Genomic DNA, 20,518 nt, shown 5'->3' on the forward strand with positions numbered 1-20,518 from the left:
TTAATATTTAATTTTTAATATTATATTATATACATTCTATATATTGAATATAATAAAAAATTGATTAAAATTATTAAAAAAACGTGATAAAAAAACTTCCGCTAATGCCTATGCCCTCTCCACCGGGCGTCACCATTGTTGTGCTGCCCACAACCCTGACCAAGTGACCGTTGTGTTGTTGACCATGTGACGCATTGCTGACACCCCGACCATGCAATGTCTCACAGTTACACCTCCTGCATTGTGTTGTCACCCCAACCACGCGACGTCTCACGGTGGCTCGACCAGCCAACCTCCCGCTGCGTGCTATGAACGCCCATTCTGTCTTCAAAACCAACGAAATCTACCACAAAACTAGTTAAATCGTCTCCAAAACATAGGGCAAGGTTCTGTTTGACGCGGAAACGCCACCCTTTCTCCAAGGGTTTCTGTACTTTGCTAGTTGCCAACGAATGTTTGCCCAAGTAACTATACAACATTTCTCCTGTTTGCCTGTGTAAATTAATCTTATTAGGCAATGGAATGTCTGCAACATTTACAGATAGGTCCAATGTTTTGAAATTAGGACCTAAGGGAATAGATTGAACAGTTGGATGAGTGGGGGGCAACTTTAAATGATTTCTTGCCAGGTCCATAGCAGAAAGTAGTCTGGTCTGATAAGTTGGGGTTATTTGCGTCTCCAACTGAGTTGCTATATTACTCATTTTATAATTCCTTTCCTCAACTTGTTGATAATCCTTTTGCAAAATATCTATGGTAGGAATTTCTTCTATGGATAATGTAGCTACATTAGTAGAAATTGAGGAGGAAGTGGAACACTTTGAATCTCCTAACTGCATTGAAAAACCTAGTTGTTTTGATGGCCTTTCTATTAATTGGACTGGTGCCTCTACTTCTCTCTCTTTCTTGGACCTTTGTTTTATTTTGTCATTGAAACTCTCCATTTCAACATCCATTTGCTCAGGTGCATTTATTTTTAGACTCTCTCCTTTGGCATTGGAGTTTCCACATCCATCTTTTGTTGTTTTTCTTCAGTTTCTTGATTTACTATCTTTTCAAGTTTTGGTATGCCTTCATGAATGTAAGGTGCACAAGTGATTTCCTATCTTCTGTTAGAAATTATTTGATGGGGATCATACCTCCATTTCTCATTTCTCTCCCTGCTCAAAACCAAATTCCTTCATCATTCTTTCAACTTGTGGAAGGGCTTGTCTGTGATTCATAATGAAAGGGCCAACAATCCTTGTTAATTTGAAAAGATAAACCTTTCGTGCTGGAATAAAGTGACCCTGGTCAGCATTCAAACTTTGCCTTGTGAATTCCAATGAAAATATCCTCATAGGCACAAAGGTTGGCAACTGGTATGGTTTCTCTTTTGCTCCATACAATCTCATTTCAGTATAATCTTCAAAGATATACCAGTCTCCAACTTTCGTATCTTTGTTGAGCTGCAATAAATTTTTTGCCTCTGGTAAACTTTTCAGAGGCTGTTGGTTGTTCATAATTTTATATACAGTGGCGTTGTTGGTTGTTCATAATTTTATATACAGTGGCCATAAATGATGATAGGTAATAAGCAAAACCTTCATTATTCTCCTTCTTTCTGACAAAATTAGTTCACTCAACCACTGACCTCGTATGATTCTTTGAATTCCATATACTTAGACCCAAGTGACTAAATTCATCAACATGTGCATAAAAAAAGAGAGACAAGGACATAGGGGTATCTGAAACAACCAACAATATGAAAATTTTGAAACTAAGAGATGTTACGCTAGATAGGAGAGGATGTCCATAACAATGTCTGGCTAGAACATTAGACTTAGAAACCCTAGAGCTATCTCATTTACAACTCTCGTATCTTCCTCTCCCAATATTGACAAAATCATAGAAAGAATAGGCTGAGCAGTTTCAGAGAACAGGGCCATAGGATATTCTGTCATTGTTCGAGGAATTTGTGAATTGGGTAATAGAATGAGGTCAATTAAATTTTCTTGGTTTTCCTTAAAGAGTTTCCTATAAGAGAGAAGCTGGGAATCCTTTGTGAAAACCTTGGGATTTTCAACCACCAGAAAATTGAAAGCTTTACATATTAATCCTGGAGTAACTTCAAAGATATTCTCTCCCGATAATGACAGAAGAAAATTCCATTATGGAATAAGAGAGGCTATTAACCAACTGACAAAGTTAGGAAAATGGTAAGTATGTGGGGAAATTGCACAAAAAATATCGGATTGAAGATTCTATCTAAGTTCGATGAGGTCAAATGGGCAAGCAGAGTCGTATATTTCAGCCTTTCTATCCATAAGCGGTATATGAAATGTTGGTAGAGGAAGTGTAGGTTTCTTTGTTGATTTTGGGGTCGAAACAAAGACATATATGAGACTATGAATTACCTGGTGGTTGGAGATGGTAAGGACTGGCTACTGGCGTAGAGCTAATAATAACTTTGGATGTTGGTCGTAGTACTTCACAATGAAGGACAAGGTGAATGATAGGCGTGACAACTTGTTTCATTCTTTTTATGAAGGGGTGGGAAAAACAAAACCAGGATGGCGTAGAAACGTAAGGGGGGATGACATGGACGCATAGGAGATGAGGTGTAGGAATGGGACCCTCTCGCTTGACTAGCTAGCTTGACTGCCTTGCGCTTAGTAGGCGATTTCCACAAAACTTGTTTCTGCGCTTGCCCATTCTCATAGTATTCTTGAAAAATCGAGAGACAACCGTCGAGATGTATCCCAACTCTTGATCATAAGATGCGTTGTTTTGGGAAACCATTTTGGGAAACCACTTCCTGACGGTTCTCCATGGCGTAACTCTTGCGCACTTGAAACGTCGGGATTCCATTGCAATGTCGACATGATTCGAATGTACGGCGTTCCCCTTCAAACTTGAACGTCCTTTAACTTTTAATATTTGTAAAGTTTGATCCAAATTTATCATAATTGCGCGTTGTTTAGCTTTAATCAATTAAAGCCCTCTGACCCAATTTCTATAGTTTGAACTAGTCATAGTATTAAAAACCGGCTGGTCTGAACCAGAAACCGGTCAAACTAGTTGGTTCACTTGCTAAACCATCCAAACTACAAAAAAACCCAATCAAACACCCTCATTCCTCCTTTTTTTAGAAAAACTGGGCCTAACCTACTGGTTTATGGGTAAATAGGCCAATTGATTGCCACGCTGACCGTGGACCCAACATACGCTTTCTTGGAGGCTTGTGAGGTGGTTTGGAGGGAAATTAAGGGTTGTTTCCCCCCAAAAACGACCCCTCCAAGCCAATAAAAGGAGGTCTCCACTCTCATTTGCCTCACACATTTCATTTGGAGTTTTTGTGAGTTTCATTGGGAGCTTGGAGAGTGTTGAGTTTTTGTTGGAGAAGTGATATTTGAAGCTTGGTGTTGGACTTAGAGTTGTTTTGGAGATAGTTTGGATTTGTTAGTAGAGTTTCTGTATTCAAGAGGAGGCTAAGGAAGCTAGCTTGCATTTCTAGATAAGGATTTTCTCTTGAAAAACTCCATATTTCACTGCTGTCCATGTATTTAATTTTTTTTTATGTGTTCTATGCTACATTGCTATCAAATTTCTAGTTCTATGCTATAAAATTTTGTAGGCTAAATATGCTCCATTTTTTTCCCAAATTTATCTTAGGTTTTCCATTTTTCTTAGCGACATTTTTTTTAATTGGCAGATTTCTTTGCAAATTTCAAATATTTCTAGCCACCATCCCTCCAAAAGCTAAGGGCACTACATGGGCTCATTGTGATTTGATTGATGGAAAAATGATATGCAAATTTTGCAATAAATCTATTGCAGGTGGGGGTATTCTCAGGTTGAAACAACACTTGGTTGGGATAAGAGGCCAAGTAAAGCCACCATGTGATGCACCAAAGGAAGTTATAGGTCCTGTTAGGGCAGAATACCTTGCCAAGTTTGAGGAGTTTGAGGAAAATAAGGCTAGGGAGAAGGCTATCCAGGAAGAAATTGCAAGGAAGAAAGAGATTTTACACGCCATGAAAGAGAGTGGGTATGATGATTTTGAGATTCAAGACTCCTCTTCTATCCCTTCCACTAGTGATCCCTTTCACTAAGTTCTTCCTGCTCTTCGGTCTTACCATCAAGGCCAACAATCTAAAGGAACAAAGAGGATGAACATCCACTCCTCCCAACCAAGTCTAACTCAACATCAACCCACTTTGGATGACCATTAGAGAAGGCAATGAAAGAATCTTCTTTTCAATACATTTCTAGATGGTGGTCTGATGCAGATATCCCATTTAATGTTTTATGCTCATCTTATTATGAAGCTATGTGGTACTCTGTTATAGCTACAAGAAAGAGCTTCAAAGGCCTTACTGTGCATGACTTGAGGGGGACTCTTTTGCAAAAAGAGATTTGTTCCATTGATGAGTATTTGGCTGAGTATAGAGAGTCATGGCTCAAAACAAGTTGTTCCATCATGTTAGATGGATGGACTGATTGAAAGAATCGCATTATCATTATTTTCCTTGTTTATTTCCCTCAAGAAACCATGTTTTGGAGATCATTTGATGCATCTGATAAGGTGAAGGATGTAAACCTTCTATTTAAGCTTTTGGATGACATTTTTCAACAAGTGGGAGAGCAAAATGTTGTGTAGGTCATCACAAATAATGCTTCAAACTATGTTCTTTCTGGAAAAATGTGTTTTTGAGATCATTTGATGCATCTAATAAGGTGAAGGATGCAACCTTCTATTTGAGCTTTTGGATGACATTATTCAACAAGCGGGGGAGTAGAATGTTGTGCAGGTCATCACAGATAATGCTTCAAACTATGTTCTTACTGGAAAGATGCTATAGTCCAAATAGAAGACCATGTTTTGGACTCCATGTGTTGTGCATTGCGTAGACCTCATGCTTGTGGACATAGGGAAAGTGGAGTGGGTAAAAAACACTGTAGAGCATGCTAAGTGCATTATAGAATACATCTACAACCAATCATGGGTATTGAGGCTAATGAGGAAAAGCACTAGGGGCAAAGAGCTTGTTAGGCCTGCAATTACGAGATTTGCAACTCACTTTGTTATGTTGCAATGTCTCAATTCTCAACAAAAAAACTTGCATAAAATGTTTTCTTTTGATGATTGGACTTCATCTCGATGGGCTCGTAGACAAGATGGCAAAGACACCAAAAAGAAAGTTTTTGACAATTATTTTTGGAAAAGGTCTGCAGAGCTTGTGAAAGTTACTGAGCCCCTTGTTAAGGTGCTACGAATGGTGGATGGGGAAAAATTGGCCATGGGCTACATCTATGAGGCTATGGATCAGGCAAAGGAGCAGATACGGGCGGATAAATTAGATAAATATGGCCGTATTTGGGAGATCATTGATAATAGATGGAACAATCAACTTCATCGCCCTATACATGTAACTGGGTATGTTTTGATCCAAAAGTATCATTTAAAATCTCGAATAGGAGATCTGCAGGTTGGGGAGGTCAAAAATGGATTGTATGATTGCTTGGAGCGCATGGTCCTAACCATTCTAACTAGTTGGAAATACATAGACAACTTACTCTTTTCAGTATGGTAGCAGGTACCTTTGGAAAAAACTTGGCAAAGATGGTAAGACTCAAGAGATGTGGATCAACCAGGTAAGCAATTTCAATTTGTTTTTCTTTTAAAGTTCAATTGTTTACACATTTACAATTCAAATTGTTTGTAAATGCTTGTAAATAAGTAATGAAATGAACTAAGTTACTAATTAATGTATTTTTCCCACCAACACATTGGTGGGAGTCATTTGGTGGCCAATGTCGTCAATTGCAAAAGTTTATAGCTAGAGTCCTCAGCCAAACTTGCAGTGGTTTAGGTTGTGAGCGTAATTGGTCTGTTTTTGAGCGCATACACACAAAGAAGAGAAACCGTTTGGAACAAAAATAGATAAATGATCTTGTCTTCGTGTAATACAACCTTCGACTAAGGCGCAACCAAATGATGAACAAAAGATCTGATCTAGATCCCATTATGTTGGATGATATTGATTCAACATCAGAATTGGTGGAGGAGATTGAAGATCGTGAGTTTGATGTTGATTTTGATATTGACACAGCGTTAGGGGGGTTGATCCCAATGCAAATTTGGTAGCGCCATCAAAACCAGAATTAGTAGTCGCATCAAACAAAGGAAAACAACCTATGGAAGGCACTAGTCGTGCAGATCGACCAACTCGTGCTTCCATCAGGTCCAATTCTATTGTTATTGGTGCTACTACTGAGGTTGCGGATGAGGCTGAGGCATCTTCATACTCTAATCGAGATGATGTTTATGTAGCTCCTGTGTCTAGTAGTGGTGATGAGTTTGATCATGATGAGAAATGATCATGTTGATCACTGATATGTACCTATAGGGTCTAGATTTGTAGTCTTGTAGTAGGCCAATGGCCCCATAGCTTGTAGCATTGTTTTTGGACTTTATAGGCCATTTAGAGCTTCATTGCTTATGTATTTTGTCGATGATATGTATTGCACTCGGTGTCCACTTTTATTTTGATATATTAACTTTACGTGGTATATAGATGTGAAAACTTTGCATATTTTGTTTCTATTGGTTTGGAATCATGGTTTTAAATCTTAAAAAAATAGTTTTTTTTCATTAAAAATGAATTATTTCATGTATTTTTTCAAAAATTGGTTCATTGAGATTTGACCAGTCTCGGTTTGAAACCCAGTTTATTAGGTGGACCGGTTCGATCACTGGTTCTCGTTTTGAATACTATGGAACCAATAGTTTTTAGCTTGAAAAGTTAGGCTCATATGCATATATACAAAAAAAAAATTAATAGGAGCCCTTACAATCTTTTTTCACAATGGGTTCCTATGTTAGGTTTTTTTTTTTTTTTTTCCTTTGGTTGTTTACCTTATTTTATTATTTTTCTTGAAATATAAAAAAGAAAAAATTGGCTACAACATGTTCTCTTTTTAATTTGACTTGAGCTAAATACGTAATCTCCAAAGTGATAGAGGGCTAGGATTAAATCCTAATTCACCTAGATCAATGGTGGAGATTAGATCTAAGTCAATAAAATAATTATACTATTTATATTCAAAAACTTTAGTCCAATAGCCAACATTAATTAATAAATTAATTAATGTGCCTTTACTAAGTTAAAACTTAGGAAAGAAATCATAATATTTGTTCCTCTTGAACAAACACCTAAAGAGTATTCTTTCCTTAATGCTAGACACTTAGTCTATGCAGAAGACCTTCCGATGCTACAAACATCAACAAGTTTCAGTGAGCATTGTGACAGTGGGTTATGTAGTTTTTTCTCATTCTAATGAGGTTTTCCCTTGTGAGCAAAAAAAGGCAGTCTTGTCTCTAGTCTCGTAAAGAAATCAAAGCAGTCACAGTTATTGTGGAAATCATCTTAGACTGTATTGATTTTATTGCACCTTTTCTGTTATCTAAGAAGCATAGTCTCCTTTTGTTGAAATGACCCCCTGAACTTTATATGATGTTTTTCAGTCGAATGGATGCCTAGTTACCAAAAACGGGACGATGTCCACCGTTTCTGGCAGAAACCTTCGAAGAAACCCAACCATACTAGAAACGGCGTTTGCAACGGCCGTTTTTGTTTTCACTGGCAAGAAACAGTTTCCCGCGAAACGATACAGTTTCTTCTCGGAAACGAATTCTCCGTTTCTGGATAGACTTGCAGTTAAATTTATTTTTTCGGACTCGGGTTAAATTTAATTTTTTCAAACCGTGGGTTAAATCGAGTTTAATTAGCAATTGATTGTTAATTTTCTGAAAGTTACACATACAGAGGGTTAAGTCTAGTTTAATTCGCAGTTGACTGTTAGTCTGCTGCAGTGGACTGTTAGTTTTCCGGAATTTAAACATACAAAGTGAGAGCACTCCAGGGTATTGCGAGCAAGCAGCTGAAAAAAGAACTAGCTGTATTTTTGAGAGAATGCATGGTATTGTGAGAGAGCTACCAAAGAATAACACTAGTTGGCATTAAATTCTAGTTCTAGACTCCAATTGAATAGCATTATTATTATGTCTCGGAAATTTTTATTTATTTAGACAGTAGTTATATTTTTTTTAACTGGGTAGTGATCCATGCAAACCAATGGTTTTATTTAGTTGTGCAGTTGCTCATGTTTTTTCAAGGATTTAAGCAGAAGAGAAGAGCAAACCCATCACTCGTCAGATGCAAGCAAGGCACAGATCAGAGCCAAGCAACTTCGCCCCAATCGAGTTATCTTCAATAGCATTGTCAAAACTTTGTTTATATTGTTCATCTTTAATATTGTGTTTTTCTCTCTCCTTGTTTCTTATATGCGAAACCTCTGTTTCTCGTATCGTTCCGTTTCTCGTAACATAGAATGGATGTACCAATGGTGGCCAAGTTGTTACCCTTCTTGTTTTTTGGAAAAATGTTTTTCAGCGTAATTAGGGACAGAAAAATACATAAAATAAGTGAGACTATCTGACGATTAGTAAAAGAATGTTCAGATCCAAGCACGTTTCAATCGAACAATCATTCACATCTCTTAAGAGAGGTGTAGTAAATGCCCTAATTTGCAACCTCTCTGTGAAAGCAACAAAAGGAAAGAGGGAGTTACTGAAGACAACCTCACAATTACACTTCCATAGGATCTTTAAAGATTCAAGCTTGATACTTCTAGACAATCTGCCACTTTAGGCAATTTCATCCACTGATGCTATTTGCTTTTTTGGTAATATATCAACAATTTGTGTTCATCATTCGCCGAATATTTTCATTTTTGTTTTCTCTTTCTGCTGCAACTCTCAACATGCCCCTTATATTTAATACTGTTTTTTTGTAGTACACTTTAATTAATATACTTCGAAATTGTGTTCCATATCCAAATAGGATTGTGTATGACATCTTAATTATGACTGTGCATTGCTTTTATTGGTTTTCTTTTATTGTAATGTAGCCTTTGCAAATTTTAAATTGCAGCACTTAATTTAGTGGTTGTTTCTTTGGTTTCAGAGTTGCAAGAGACTCAACAAGATTTGGCTGTTCCAAAACCCATTGCTAAGGTAATTTAGTGATTCAATTTGTACCTTACCCTTATGTGGTTTTCCTTTTGGTCTAGAACCTGTCAGAGAGAAAGAGAGAGAGGTGTATTGGATGCAAAGGATTACAAGATGCAGTAGCCTTCTATACATTTAACACCAGCAAAACTTTACATAGCAGTTCATTCACATTGCAGATTGACTTTCTAACTTGATTCTTTTTTGCTGTTACAATAAAGTTAAAAGTCAATCTGTATCTTGCAATTATCTTTATAACACCTTAGGGCATCTCTCAAATTTATGCAGTAGTCTCCTCTAAACAGAAGAAAAGCTTTACATGATAAATTTATTCACATTGCAGTTTGTCTTCTAATTTGGTTCTTTTGTGTGGCTACTATAAAATTATAAACTATCTGGATCTTGCAATTACTTTTTATAGCACCTCGGGGCATCTCTCCTTAGATTTACTGCAGCAGTTTATGTAATCAATGTCCTTTTATTTGTGATTTAGTCTATTGGAATTGGAAAGACATTTTTTTGTCTGGATTTGCTACACTAGGAAGGACATCCAATATTATGTTAGTGTTAAGTTACAGCGTTTGAAAATATTCTCCTTTCTTTGTATTAAATGTTCTCAGGAGCATCTATTAATATGGACTATATCACTGTTTTTACGAGCATTTAGATACAAATGAAAGTGGGCTGCAACAATAATTTTGAACTTGCAGAAGCCAGGATAATGAAATACCAACATTAACTAATGAACAAGTGGCATGGTAGTCTAAAATCCTAAATGCCACTTGGTGTGAGAGAATAAAAACATGATGTCCAAAAGTTTAACATGTTACCCTAGCGGGCAAACATCTATGATCATAATTAGAATTATAAATATTCTGGACCTTTGAACAGTGGGGATCAGTCTGAAAGCAAGATGATCATCCTCTTCATTATTTGGCAGCCTCCCCAACCATGGGTTGGTGGCTTGGACTCAGGAATAGTGATTTCTCATCCATTGTCTTCATTCTGCTGCTTTTATGGGGAAATAGCATTAGAGATTAAACTTGGGGAATCTCGAATATGCTCAGTAGCTTGATGTGGACTTGTGTTTTTAGGAACATATTTTTTATATTGTTTGTGAACACAATGCTATGCTACCTACTAGTCACCCTATTTCTTATTTATATGATAAGAAATAGCAGGCCAAGTAGAACAATAAATAAATGCAGTTCAATATACGAATGATAATAATGATACCCTTGAGATGAATTACCGAAGGTTTAGAGAATATCTTGCCAAGGGATGTGCCTTGGTGAGAAGTGTTGCATAAAGAGGGTGTCGATATTGCATGTACTCTTTCCCTTCTCCAAATCTCTTTAAATATTAGAGTATTGTTCCTTTAACTTTGGAAGCTCTCAATTCCCCATACTTCTGCTGGAATTCTATAATTTTCTCTCATACTACACTGATCCTAAGTTACTAGGTATGGGGTGTGAATGGAGTGCAGGTGTGTAGCAATTTTCCAAAATTTGGAGAGCAGGTGTGTGCAATTTTCGAAAATTCAGAGTGCAAGTCTGGAAAAATACATATACTGCTATTGCACAGCAACTCACATCTGGGGCAAGGGTGTTGAATTTTGTAACTATGATCAGTCTTCGTAATTAATATTGTAACCATTAATGTACTTTATAAAGCATGTTCTTCATGCTTCTTTGTCAAAATAAAAATGTAAAAATGTATGTTCTTCATGTCCTTTGAAAAATAAGAAAAAATGAATTTTTAAATTTGAATTTAGTGGCTCCAAAAGAGGCCAAGTCTGCCCCATTATTGATGGCACCCATTCAGCATAACAAATGACTATATACAGACACTCGTTCTCCCACATTTGGCATACAACTCGGATCTGTTCTGTGGATGTATTTTGGATCTTCTGTGCAGATGTCAAGTCAAATCTAAGGCAGAATTGTGAACGAATCTATGGCAGAGCAAAGACAAGTCAATGACAAATTTCTGAGATATGTTCTGATGAATAGGAAGGATGAAATGTTGATGAAAGAGTGCAGGACGAATTTGTAGCCCTAGTGCAGGATCAAATTTCAGTGATGGCAGTTATGTGAATCTCTATGGAAGCTCTTTGTTGAGGAATGAATCTCCTTGCTGAAGAGGCCAAAATTATGCCCTAGCAGAGCAGAGCAGGCCTAGTTTAATGGGTAGCTGATTGAGTTGACTATGATAGAGTTGGAGCAGGTTTGACCAAGTTTCTATGTTGTTCATTTTAGCCTTGTATATAACTAGGATGTCTAGGTGTATCTCTGTTGAAATGAATAATTTCTAAGGTAAAGGTTGCTGGGTTTCTCCCCTATGTGCGTTTACCCAAGGTACACTCTTGTGTCTCCTATGATTCTGTAGGATTTTTGTTTGACTGTTGATATTCTTCTGTAATTTCTTTATGATGAAAAAGATCACAAGAAAATATTAACCTAATAGAAATCATAAGAAGTAATTATCGGTTTAGAGGATGCCCAAAAATCAACATGGTATCAAAGCTTTGGTGAAAGCGGCCTCAAAAGGAAGCCTAGATCTGCTCTACTATCGATGATTTGAAGAAAAAGCCCTAGTCCAAAATTCTTAGGAGAATAAAAAATCTTAGGAATCTTAGGACGACCGGAAACCTCAGAAGACCAAAAAGGATCTCAAAAGCCTAACCTGTTCCTCTTGTCTCTCACATACAAAAAGAAGTTGACCATTGGAAAAGAAAGATTACTGTTTACAAAACAAATTCAACAATTCAAAGTTACCTGTCGCCAATGTTCCACCAAGGTTCCGGGACGAGGGGGCGAGGGAGCGAGGGGGCGCGGGAGCGGCCTATGCAAAAGCTCCCTACCATTTTTTAGGAAACGTGGGGGAGCGTCAGGGTCTTAAAAATTTATAAATATAAAATATAATTTATTAATTGAGTCCACTATGACAATTTGGGTTGAATTGAAAAGCTGCAAAGCATGATCATTGATATGAATTCCTGGAGCAAGAAAGCAATGAATTTGAAAATTTACACAATCCTTCTTAGAAGAAAACTTAAACAAAGAGAGAACTGTCCTTCTTAGAAGAAAACTTAAACATAGAGAGAACTCAGAACTATAGTGGATTATGTATAATGATTTTGAGAAACTGGACGTCTAAGTTCTTGACATATTAGTTAGGCAGGCCGTATATTTTCAACTGATAATATTAATATATGAATAGCCTATTTGGCAAGGAGTAGTCTACCTAGGTGGTAGAATGGCTCGTTTTCCGGCACCGGCCGGAAAATCGTCCGGCTCAGGCCACCGAGAATGTCTTCACCCTCCACCACCACCACCCTCTCGGAGCTCTGCCACCCTCCTTCTCCGCTTCTCCGCCACCCTCCCTGGCAATCCTGACATTCCCTGCCAGGGCCTGACAAGATATCGGATTCGGATGAAGAGAACGGGGCCTGACATCCCCTGACAGACTAGCCGCGGTGTATTGTTCGGGAGCTCCTTATTCCTGTTCCATTCAAATTGTCACCCGCGCACTAGTTTCTGAAACTAGTTTAACGAACAACAGGCGTGACTTCAGTTAGGAATACCAGTTTCAGGATGAATGGGCCTGCACAGGACCTTGAACTCTCAAAGCTTCCTCAGATTACATCTGCAAATTCTATGGTGAAGATTAGAAGGTTCATAGTTGAGGTATCCATAGCTGTCGTAAGTATCACAGTTCTTGCAAGTCTGGCAGCAGTTTACCTTATTATGGGGATTCGACAGAGTGAGGTGATTGAAGAATGGGAGCTTGAATATGGTCCTCATAGATTCCTCTACAGTGAACTTAAAGTGGCCACAAAGGGATTTAGGGACAAACAGCTGCTGGGGTTTGGAGGTTTTGGCAGGGTTTATAAGGGCATTATTCCCAGCACTGGGCGGGAAGTTGCAGTGAAGCGGGTTTCGCATGAATCCAAGCAAGGGGTGAGGGAATTTATTGCATAGATTGCAAGAATTGGCCAGCTGAGGCACAGGAACTTAGTTCAACTTCAAGGTTGGTGTCGGTATAAGGAAGAGCTTCTGCTTATCTATGATTACATGCCAAATGGTAGCCTTGACAAGCTCTTGTTTGAGAGCACACAGAATATGTTGACTTGGTCGCAGAGGTATACAATTTTGAAAGGGGTTGCTTCGGCTTTGCTTTATCTTCATGAAGAATGGGAGCAGACAGTAGTCCATAGAGATGTCAAAGCAAGCAATGTATTATTAGATGCATATTTGAATGGCAGGTTAGGGGACTTTGGGCTTGCTCGTTTATATGAACATGGTTCAAATCCTCACATCACCCATGTAGTTGGAACTATTGGATACCTTGCTCCAGAGCTTCCTCGTACTGGTAAGGCCACAACAAGCACTGATGTGTTCGGATTTGGGGCTTTATTGCTTGAAGTGGCTCGTGGAAGAAGACCCATTGAGCCGAAGATGTCTCCCGAAGAATTAATTTTGGTTGACTGGGTTCGAGAGTTGCATTCCAAGGGAAAGCTTTTGGAAGCAGTTGATCCTAGATTTCTTAATGAGTACCCTGTTGAAGAAGTTGGGCTCATTCTTTAACTGGGTTTGCTTTGTTCCCATCCTCATCCCAAAGCTCGACCTAGTATGAGAGAAGTAGTAGAAATGCTTGCAGGCGATAAAGCACATCCTGTGCCACCTTCTGAACCTCCTTCGGCAGACACACCTACAAGAAATGAAAATCTTGATGAATTCATTGTTTCATTTTCTTCATACAAGCATGGTTCATCTATTGCTATCTCACATCCTAACAGAAGCTCAGATGGTAGGTTAGTTTTCACACCGGATAGAACATCACCACTTTCACTGTTAGCAGCAACAACTTGAAAGGTGTGTGTAATTAAAAAAAGTCATGGAGTAACTGTTGTTGCAAAAACATATTTATTTTGGTCCGTTGGTGCATGATCCATGTCTTCTTGTTTATTGGACTAGCCAATGATGAGTTACTTCCTCTTCAAACAGACTAAGAGCTGGAGTTCCAGAGATACAGAGCTTGGAGTTTTCCTTTTGATATATCAGAAAAAAAGGCTAACAGATCTGAAGTCTATGATTGCTTAGTGTAGACAAACTGTGTGCAGTTTTACTAATCTTCAAAGAGTATTTGATGCAACAAAATGTAGTGATTTTTCTTCAGTTGACCCAGTTTTTCATCTCAGCAAATGGCTTGATTATCTGATACAACAGAGATTGTAAATTTAGAGGAGAATTTCTTCTCTAATGTTTAAATTATGTCAAGACCAATCAAGGCCATGACCTTATCATTCATCTTGCCCCAGTCCTCCTACTTCACGATGTCAGACTTTGTGTCCTTCGTACTGATTTCTACTCTCTTTCAATAAGCAAATATTCCATCTTCAACCTCCATAAATGGAAGTTGTGGCCATAGAATTTATCGATCTCTAAATGTCTAGATGTCATTTCTCCTACCACATATATCTTCTTAGCCTCTCACTGAAGCTAGCTACCTCAAAATAATCACTACTACAACAACACAACATTGTCCAACTTGAGCTTCTTTACCTAGAAAATGAGATTTCTCTAGCTTTCTGATCAAGACCTCAAAACAAGGCCTCAAGAACACAAGATTCTGCAAACCAAGCTTCTTCAACTTGGCAACAAAGATGTCCCCCTTTGAAACCAACAACCACTTGATACTAAATTGTTTTACCTGGAGAGCAACCTATAGCAATTAGAGAAGAATCTATAGCAGAAAAATTGTGAAGATAAATAGGAAATTCAAAATATTTAAAACTATAACAAAGAAGTACATAAAGCAACAAGGATTGTTTTTTTAATATAGAGGGAACAGATGATTGTTCACCTTTTTTTCTATAAGGAATGTACAAACATTGAAACAATGTCGCCCCTAAAATCAGAAATACAATTGGGAAACAACTTTGTTTTTGAAGCACAAGAATGCAAGCCAGAGATTTCTTTATGCATTTCATATACAAGGGAAACTGCTAGTTACACAGATAATGTAACTCGGCATATCTTCGCACTTGAAAGAAACTCAACACACACTGTTATTTTTTTGTGACTTGTAAATATAATTTAAACATGAGAGAAGAAATTCTCCTCTAAATTTACACTCTCTGTTGTATCAGATAATCAAGCCATTTGCTGAGATGAAAAACTGGGTCAACTGAAGAAAAATCACTACATTTTGTTGCATCAAATACTCTTTGAAGATTAGTAAAACTGCACACAGTTTGTCTACACTCAGCAATCATAGACTTCAGATCTGTTAGCCTTTTTTTCTGATATATCAAAAGGAAAACTCCAAGCTCTGTATCTCTGGAACTCCAGCTCTTAGTCTGTTTGAAGAGGAAGTAACTCATCATTGGCCAGTCCAATAAACAAGAAGACATGGATCATGCACCAACGGACCAAAATAAATATGTTTTTGCAACAACAGTTACTCCATGACTTGTTTTAATTACACACACCTTTCAAGCTGTTGCTGCTAACAGTGAAAGTGGTGATGTTCTATCCGGTGTGAAAACTAGCCTACCATCTGAGCTTCTGTTAGGATGTGAGATAGCAATAGATGAACCATGCTTGTGGGTCTTCTTCCACAAGCCACTCCAAGCAATAAAGCCCCAAATCCGAACACATCAGTGCTTGTTGTGGCCTTACCAGTAAGAGGAAGCTCTGGAGCAAGGTATCCAGTAGTTCCAACTACATGGGTGGTGTGAGGATTTGAACCATGTTCATATAAACGAGCAAGCCCAAAGTCCCCTAACCTACCATTCAAATATGCATCTAATAATACATTGCTTGCTTTTACATCTCTATGGACTACTGTCTGCTCCCATTCTTCATGAAGATAAAGCAAAGCCGAAGTAACCCCTTTCAAAATTGTATACCTCTGCGACCAAGTCAACATATTCTGTGTGCTCTCAAACAAGAGCTTGTCAAGGCTACCATTTGGCATGTAATCATAGATAAGCAGAAGCTCTTCCTTATACTGACACCAACCTTGAAGCTGAACTAAGTTCCTTGTGCCTCAGCCGGCCAATGCTTGCAGTCTCTGCAATAAATTCCCTCACCCCTTGCTTGGATTCATACGAAACCCGCTTCACTGCAACTTCCCGCCCAGTGCTGGGAATAACGCCCTTATAAACCCTGCAAAAACCTCCAAACCCCAGCAGCTGTTTGTCACTAAATCCCTTTGTGGCCACTTTAAGTTCACTGTAGGGGAATCTATGAGGACCATATTCAAGCTCCCATTCTTCAATCACCTCACTCTGTCGAATCCCCCTAATAAGGTAAACTGCTGCCAGACTTGCAAGAACTGTGATACTTACGGCAGCTATGGATACCTCAACTATGAACCTTCTAATCTTCACCATAGAATTTGCAGATGTAATCTGAGGAAGCTTTGAGAGTTCAAGGTCCTGTGCAGGCCCATTCATCCTGAAACTGGTATTCCTAACTGAAGTCACGCCTGTTGTTCGTTAAACTAGTTTCAGAAACTAGTGCGCGGGTGACAATTTGAATGGAACAGGAATAAGGAGCTCCCGAACAATACACCGCGGCTCGTCTGTCAGGGGATGTCAGGCTCCATTCTCTGCATCAGAATCCGATATCTTGTGAGGCCCTGGCAGGGAATGTCAGGATTGCCAGGGAGGGTGGCAGAGCTTCGAGAGGGTGGTGGAGGGTGAAGACATTCCGGTGGCCTGAGCCGGACGATTTTCCGGCCGGTGTCGGAAAACGGGCCATTCTACCGTCTAGGTAGACTACTCCAAAATAAATCAGTGTTAGTGAGATGGAAAATTATATTATTTTTAATTTCCAATAAAAGTGAATATGATTGGAGATAAATAAGTATATGATTACTTTAGATGATTTTTTCTGTAATTTTTAATTAAAAATGAAATTAGAAATATATTTTATTTTTTAATTTATTAAAATAAATTTGAATTTATTTTATTAGGTTTATATAAAATATAAAATTAAATAAATTTGATAGAAAACTAATATTACAAGTAGTAGTGTGTTTTTAATGTTGATTATTATATTTTTATTATAAATTTTTAATAATAAATTTTATAATGCAATACCATTTTTAATATTTAATATTTTAATTATTTTTAATAAATTTTATATGTTTTTAAATTTTAGATTATTTTTAATAAATATTATATAATTGTTTGTAGAGTTTTAAATAAATGATGAAAAGATGTATTCTTAAAAGGAGTTCTTTTAAATATGAATTTTTGGAAGTTTTTTTGGTTAAATTTCTCTAAATTCTGGCAACAATTTATTGAAACCACAAGCTTGATAGATAATCTCCGCACAATCAAAATGTCTTAGGGATTTGGTGTTCAGACACTAGAAAGTCCAAAAAATAGCACTAAAGACAACTCCTTATTATTTTAAAATTTCCATAAAAATAGAAAATAAATAAATAAATATTATAATTATTTAATTTAAATTTATATAATTATAAATAAATTAATACAATTTAAAATAATTATAAATATATATATTTTAAGATATTCAATAGTATTTTATTTTTCCATTTTATTAAAAATAGGTAAAATTAATTAATATTTCTTATTATTAATAATAATTTTTTTTATCATATTTTATATTAAATAATTATTATAATATTGTAATTTATTTAATTTTTACTTTGAACATATAGATTAAATTTATAAATAATCAAATTTAATATATGACTCGGAATTTCTTTAATAATTAAAAAATTCTATATTATGTCTTTTTATATAATGATTTGATAAATAAGAATAATTTATATATCTTCAGAATTAAAATTATATACACCCTTGTGGACTTGAAGTTCTCATGCGACAACCACGGGAACTCATGTTTACAGAAAATGGCCATAAATACCATGATACTAAAATAGTTGTGTTTCATGTGAGGATTACGTGGCAAAATACCACCTCTACCACCATGAGTTATACATTATATATGCAGTTGATCGAGACTAACCATTCTATGTAAAAGCCGAGGCAGAGGTCGCAGAGGCATATTCACCCGGGGCAGAGAAAGGAACAGTTCCACCAGCAACCCTGATCCACCTACAATGGTGGTTAGTTCATTAGAAACTACTCAATTCATGTTAATTGGCAAACATATCCCCAGTTGCCCCCAAAAACGCACCCGATTCTTGTGAAACATATCTATTAGTTGAAGATTCAGACAAAGATTCAGTTATTCAACATTGGCAAATGCCAGTTACTCTAGTGCATCATTTAATATCCCTATTGCATCACTAGACATTATTTATTGGTGGGAAGCAGGGCCATCCAGAGGAGTCCAAGGGTGAGCGCCTCTTCCACTCGCAGATGTGGGTGAAGAAACTCAATTTTCAAAGAGGCAGAGGTCGAAAAGCTACTAACGATACTTACCTTGCCATCCATATACAATCGGATGGTTAGTTGATTGTGTCATTTATTTTCGATTTCGCCTAAAATGCAACCCTTATGACACAAATGGAGCTTTATTTGGACGACCCTGATCGCAGTTTCTCTATATTTGCAATGCAGCAAAGTATGAAGCCCTGATACACGGATTATAGCTCGCAGTCAAGGAAGGCTCCCAATACTCATACTATGGGAGACTTTGAGTTTGTAATGGGTGAGTTAGCTTTTAATGGCACTAACTTGGAAGGTGAATAAATCTATGGAAGTCCAGAAAAGGACACGCCTGGGCACCGATTTTACCAATGTCGTCTCGACATTTGTTGGCTTTACCTTGAGAACTCCTTAGCTTGGACTCCGCAGCAACAAATATTTTCACTAGGAGTAGTCTACCTAGGCGGTAGAATGGCTCGTTTTCCGGCACCGACCGGAAAATCGTCCGGCTCAGGCCACCGAGAATGTCTTCACCCTCCACCACCACCACCCTCTCGGAGCTCTGCCACCCTCCTTCTCCGCTTCTCCGCCACCCTCCCTGGCAATCCTGACATTCCCTGACAGGGCCTGACAAGATATCGGATTCGGATGCAGAGAATGGGGCCTGACATCCCCTGACAGACTAGCCGCGGTGTATTGTTCGGGAGCTCCTTATTCCTGTTCCATTCAAATTGTCACCCGCGCACTAGTTTCTGAAACTAGTTTAACGAACAGCAGGCGTGACTTCAGTTAGGAATACCAGTTTCAGGATGAATGGGCCTGCACAGGACCTTGAACTCTCAAAGCTTCCTCAGATTACATCTGCAAATTCTATGGTGAAGATTAGAAGGTTCATAGTTGAGGTATCCATAGATGCCGTAAGTATCACAGTTCTTGCAAGTCTAGCAGGAGTTTACCTTATTAGGGGGATTCGACAGAGTGAGGTGATTGAAGAATGGGAGCTTGAATATGGTCCTCATAGATTCCCCTACAGTGAACTTAAAGTGGCCACAAAGGGATTTAGGGACAAACAGCTGCTGGGGTTTGGAGGTTTTGGCAGGGTTTATAAGGGCATTATTCCCAGCATTGGGCGGGAAGTTGCAGTGAAGCGGGTTTCGCATGAATCCAAGCAAGGGGTGAGGGAATTTATTGCATAGATTGCAAGAATTGGCCAGCTGAGGCACAGGAACTTAGTTCAGCTTCAAGGTTGGTGTTGGTATAAGGAAGAGCTTATGCTTATCTATGATTACATGCCAAATGGTAGCCTTGACAAGCTCTTGTTTGAGAGCACACAGAATATGTTGACTTGGTCGCAGAGGTATACAATTTTGAAAGGGGTTGCTTCGGCTTTGCTTTATCTTCATGAAGAATGGGAGCAGACAGTAGTCCATAGAGATGTCAAAGCAAGAAATGTATTATTAGATGCATATTTGAATGGCAGGTTAGGGGACTTTGGGCTTGCTCGTTTATATGAACATGGTTCAAATCCTCACATCACCCATGTAGTTGGAACTATTGGATACCTTGCTCCAGAGCTTCCTCGTACTGGTAAGGCCACAACAAGCACTGATGTGTTCGGATTTGGGGCTTTATTGCTTGAAGTGGCTTGTGGAAGAAGACCCATTGAGCCGAAGATGTCTCCCGAAGAATTAATTTTGGTTGACTGGGTTCGAGAGTTGCATTCCAAGGGAAAGCTTTTGGAAGCAGTTGATCCTAGATTTCTTAATGAGTACCCTGTTGAAGAAGTTGGGCTCATTCTTGAACTGGGTTTGCTTTGTTCCCATCCTCATCCCAAAGCTCGACCTAGTATGAGAACAGTAGTAGAAATGCTTGCAGGCGATAAAGCACATCCTGTGCCACCTTCTGAACCTCCTTCGGCAGACACACCTACAAGAAATGAAAATCTTGATGAATTCATTGTTTCATTTTCTTCATACAAGCATGGTTCATCTATTGCTATCTCACATCCTAACAGAAGCTCAGATGGTAGGCTAGTTTTCACACCGGATAGAACATCACCACTTTCACTGTTAGCAGCAACAGCTTGA

General features: G+C 38.0%; 2 protein-coding genes and 1 pseudogene across 3 annotated transcripts in view; all 3 read left to right on the forward strand.

The window, feature by feature from the left end:
- The window catches only part of LOC149214878 (uncharacterized), a 156,436-nt gene extending 146,809 nt beyond the window's left edge, over positions 1 to 9,627 (forward strand). For both annotated transcript variants that reach the window (XM_089390985.1, XM_089390986.1), the window contains one exon: positions 9,012 to 9,627. The gene's annotated coding sequence lies outside the window, so the exon portion shown is untranslated. The remainder of the gene's footprint in view (positions 1 to 9,011) is intronic.
- Positions 9,628 to 13,131: 3,504 nt separating this feature from the next.
- LOC149214879 (L-type lectin-domain containing receptor kinase S.4-like) lies at positions 13,132 to 13,644 on the forward strand. The gene has a single exon (XM_089389534.1). It carries the CDS (start codon positions 13,132 to 13,134, stop codon positions 13,642 to 13,644), a length of 513 nt encoding a protein of 170 aa, XP_089245660.1.
- A 6,076-nt stretch (positions 13,645 to 19,720) lies between these two features.
- LOC149214880 (L-type lectin-domain containing receptor kinase IV.2 pseudogene) lies at positions 19,721 to 20,518 on the forward strand (annotated as a pseudogene).

Source organism: Pinus tabuliformis, chromosome 1_1 (assembly GCF_031772625.1).
Source record: "Pinus tabuliformis cultivar Carrire ecotype Pingquan chromosome 1_1, CPIR1, whole genome shotgun sequence".
NCBI classification, from domain to species: Eukaryota; Viridiplantae; Streptophyta; class Pinopsida; order Pinales; family Pinaceae; genus Pinus; species Pinus tabuliformis.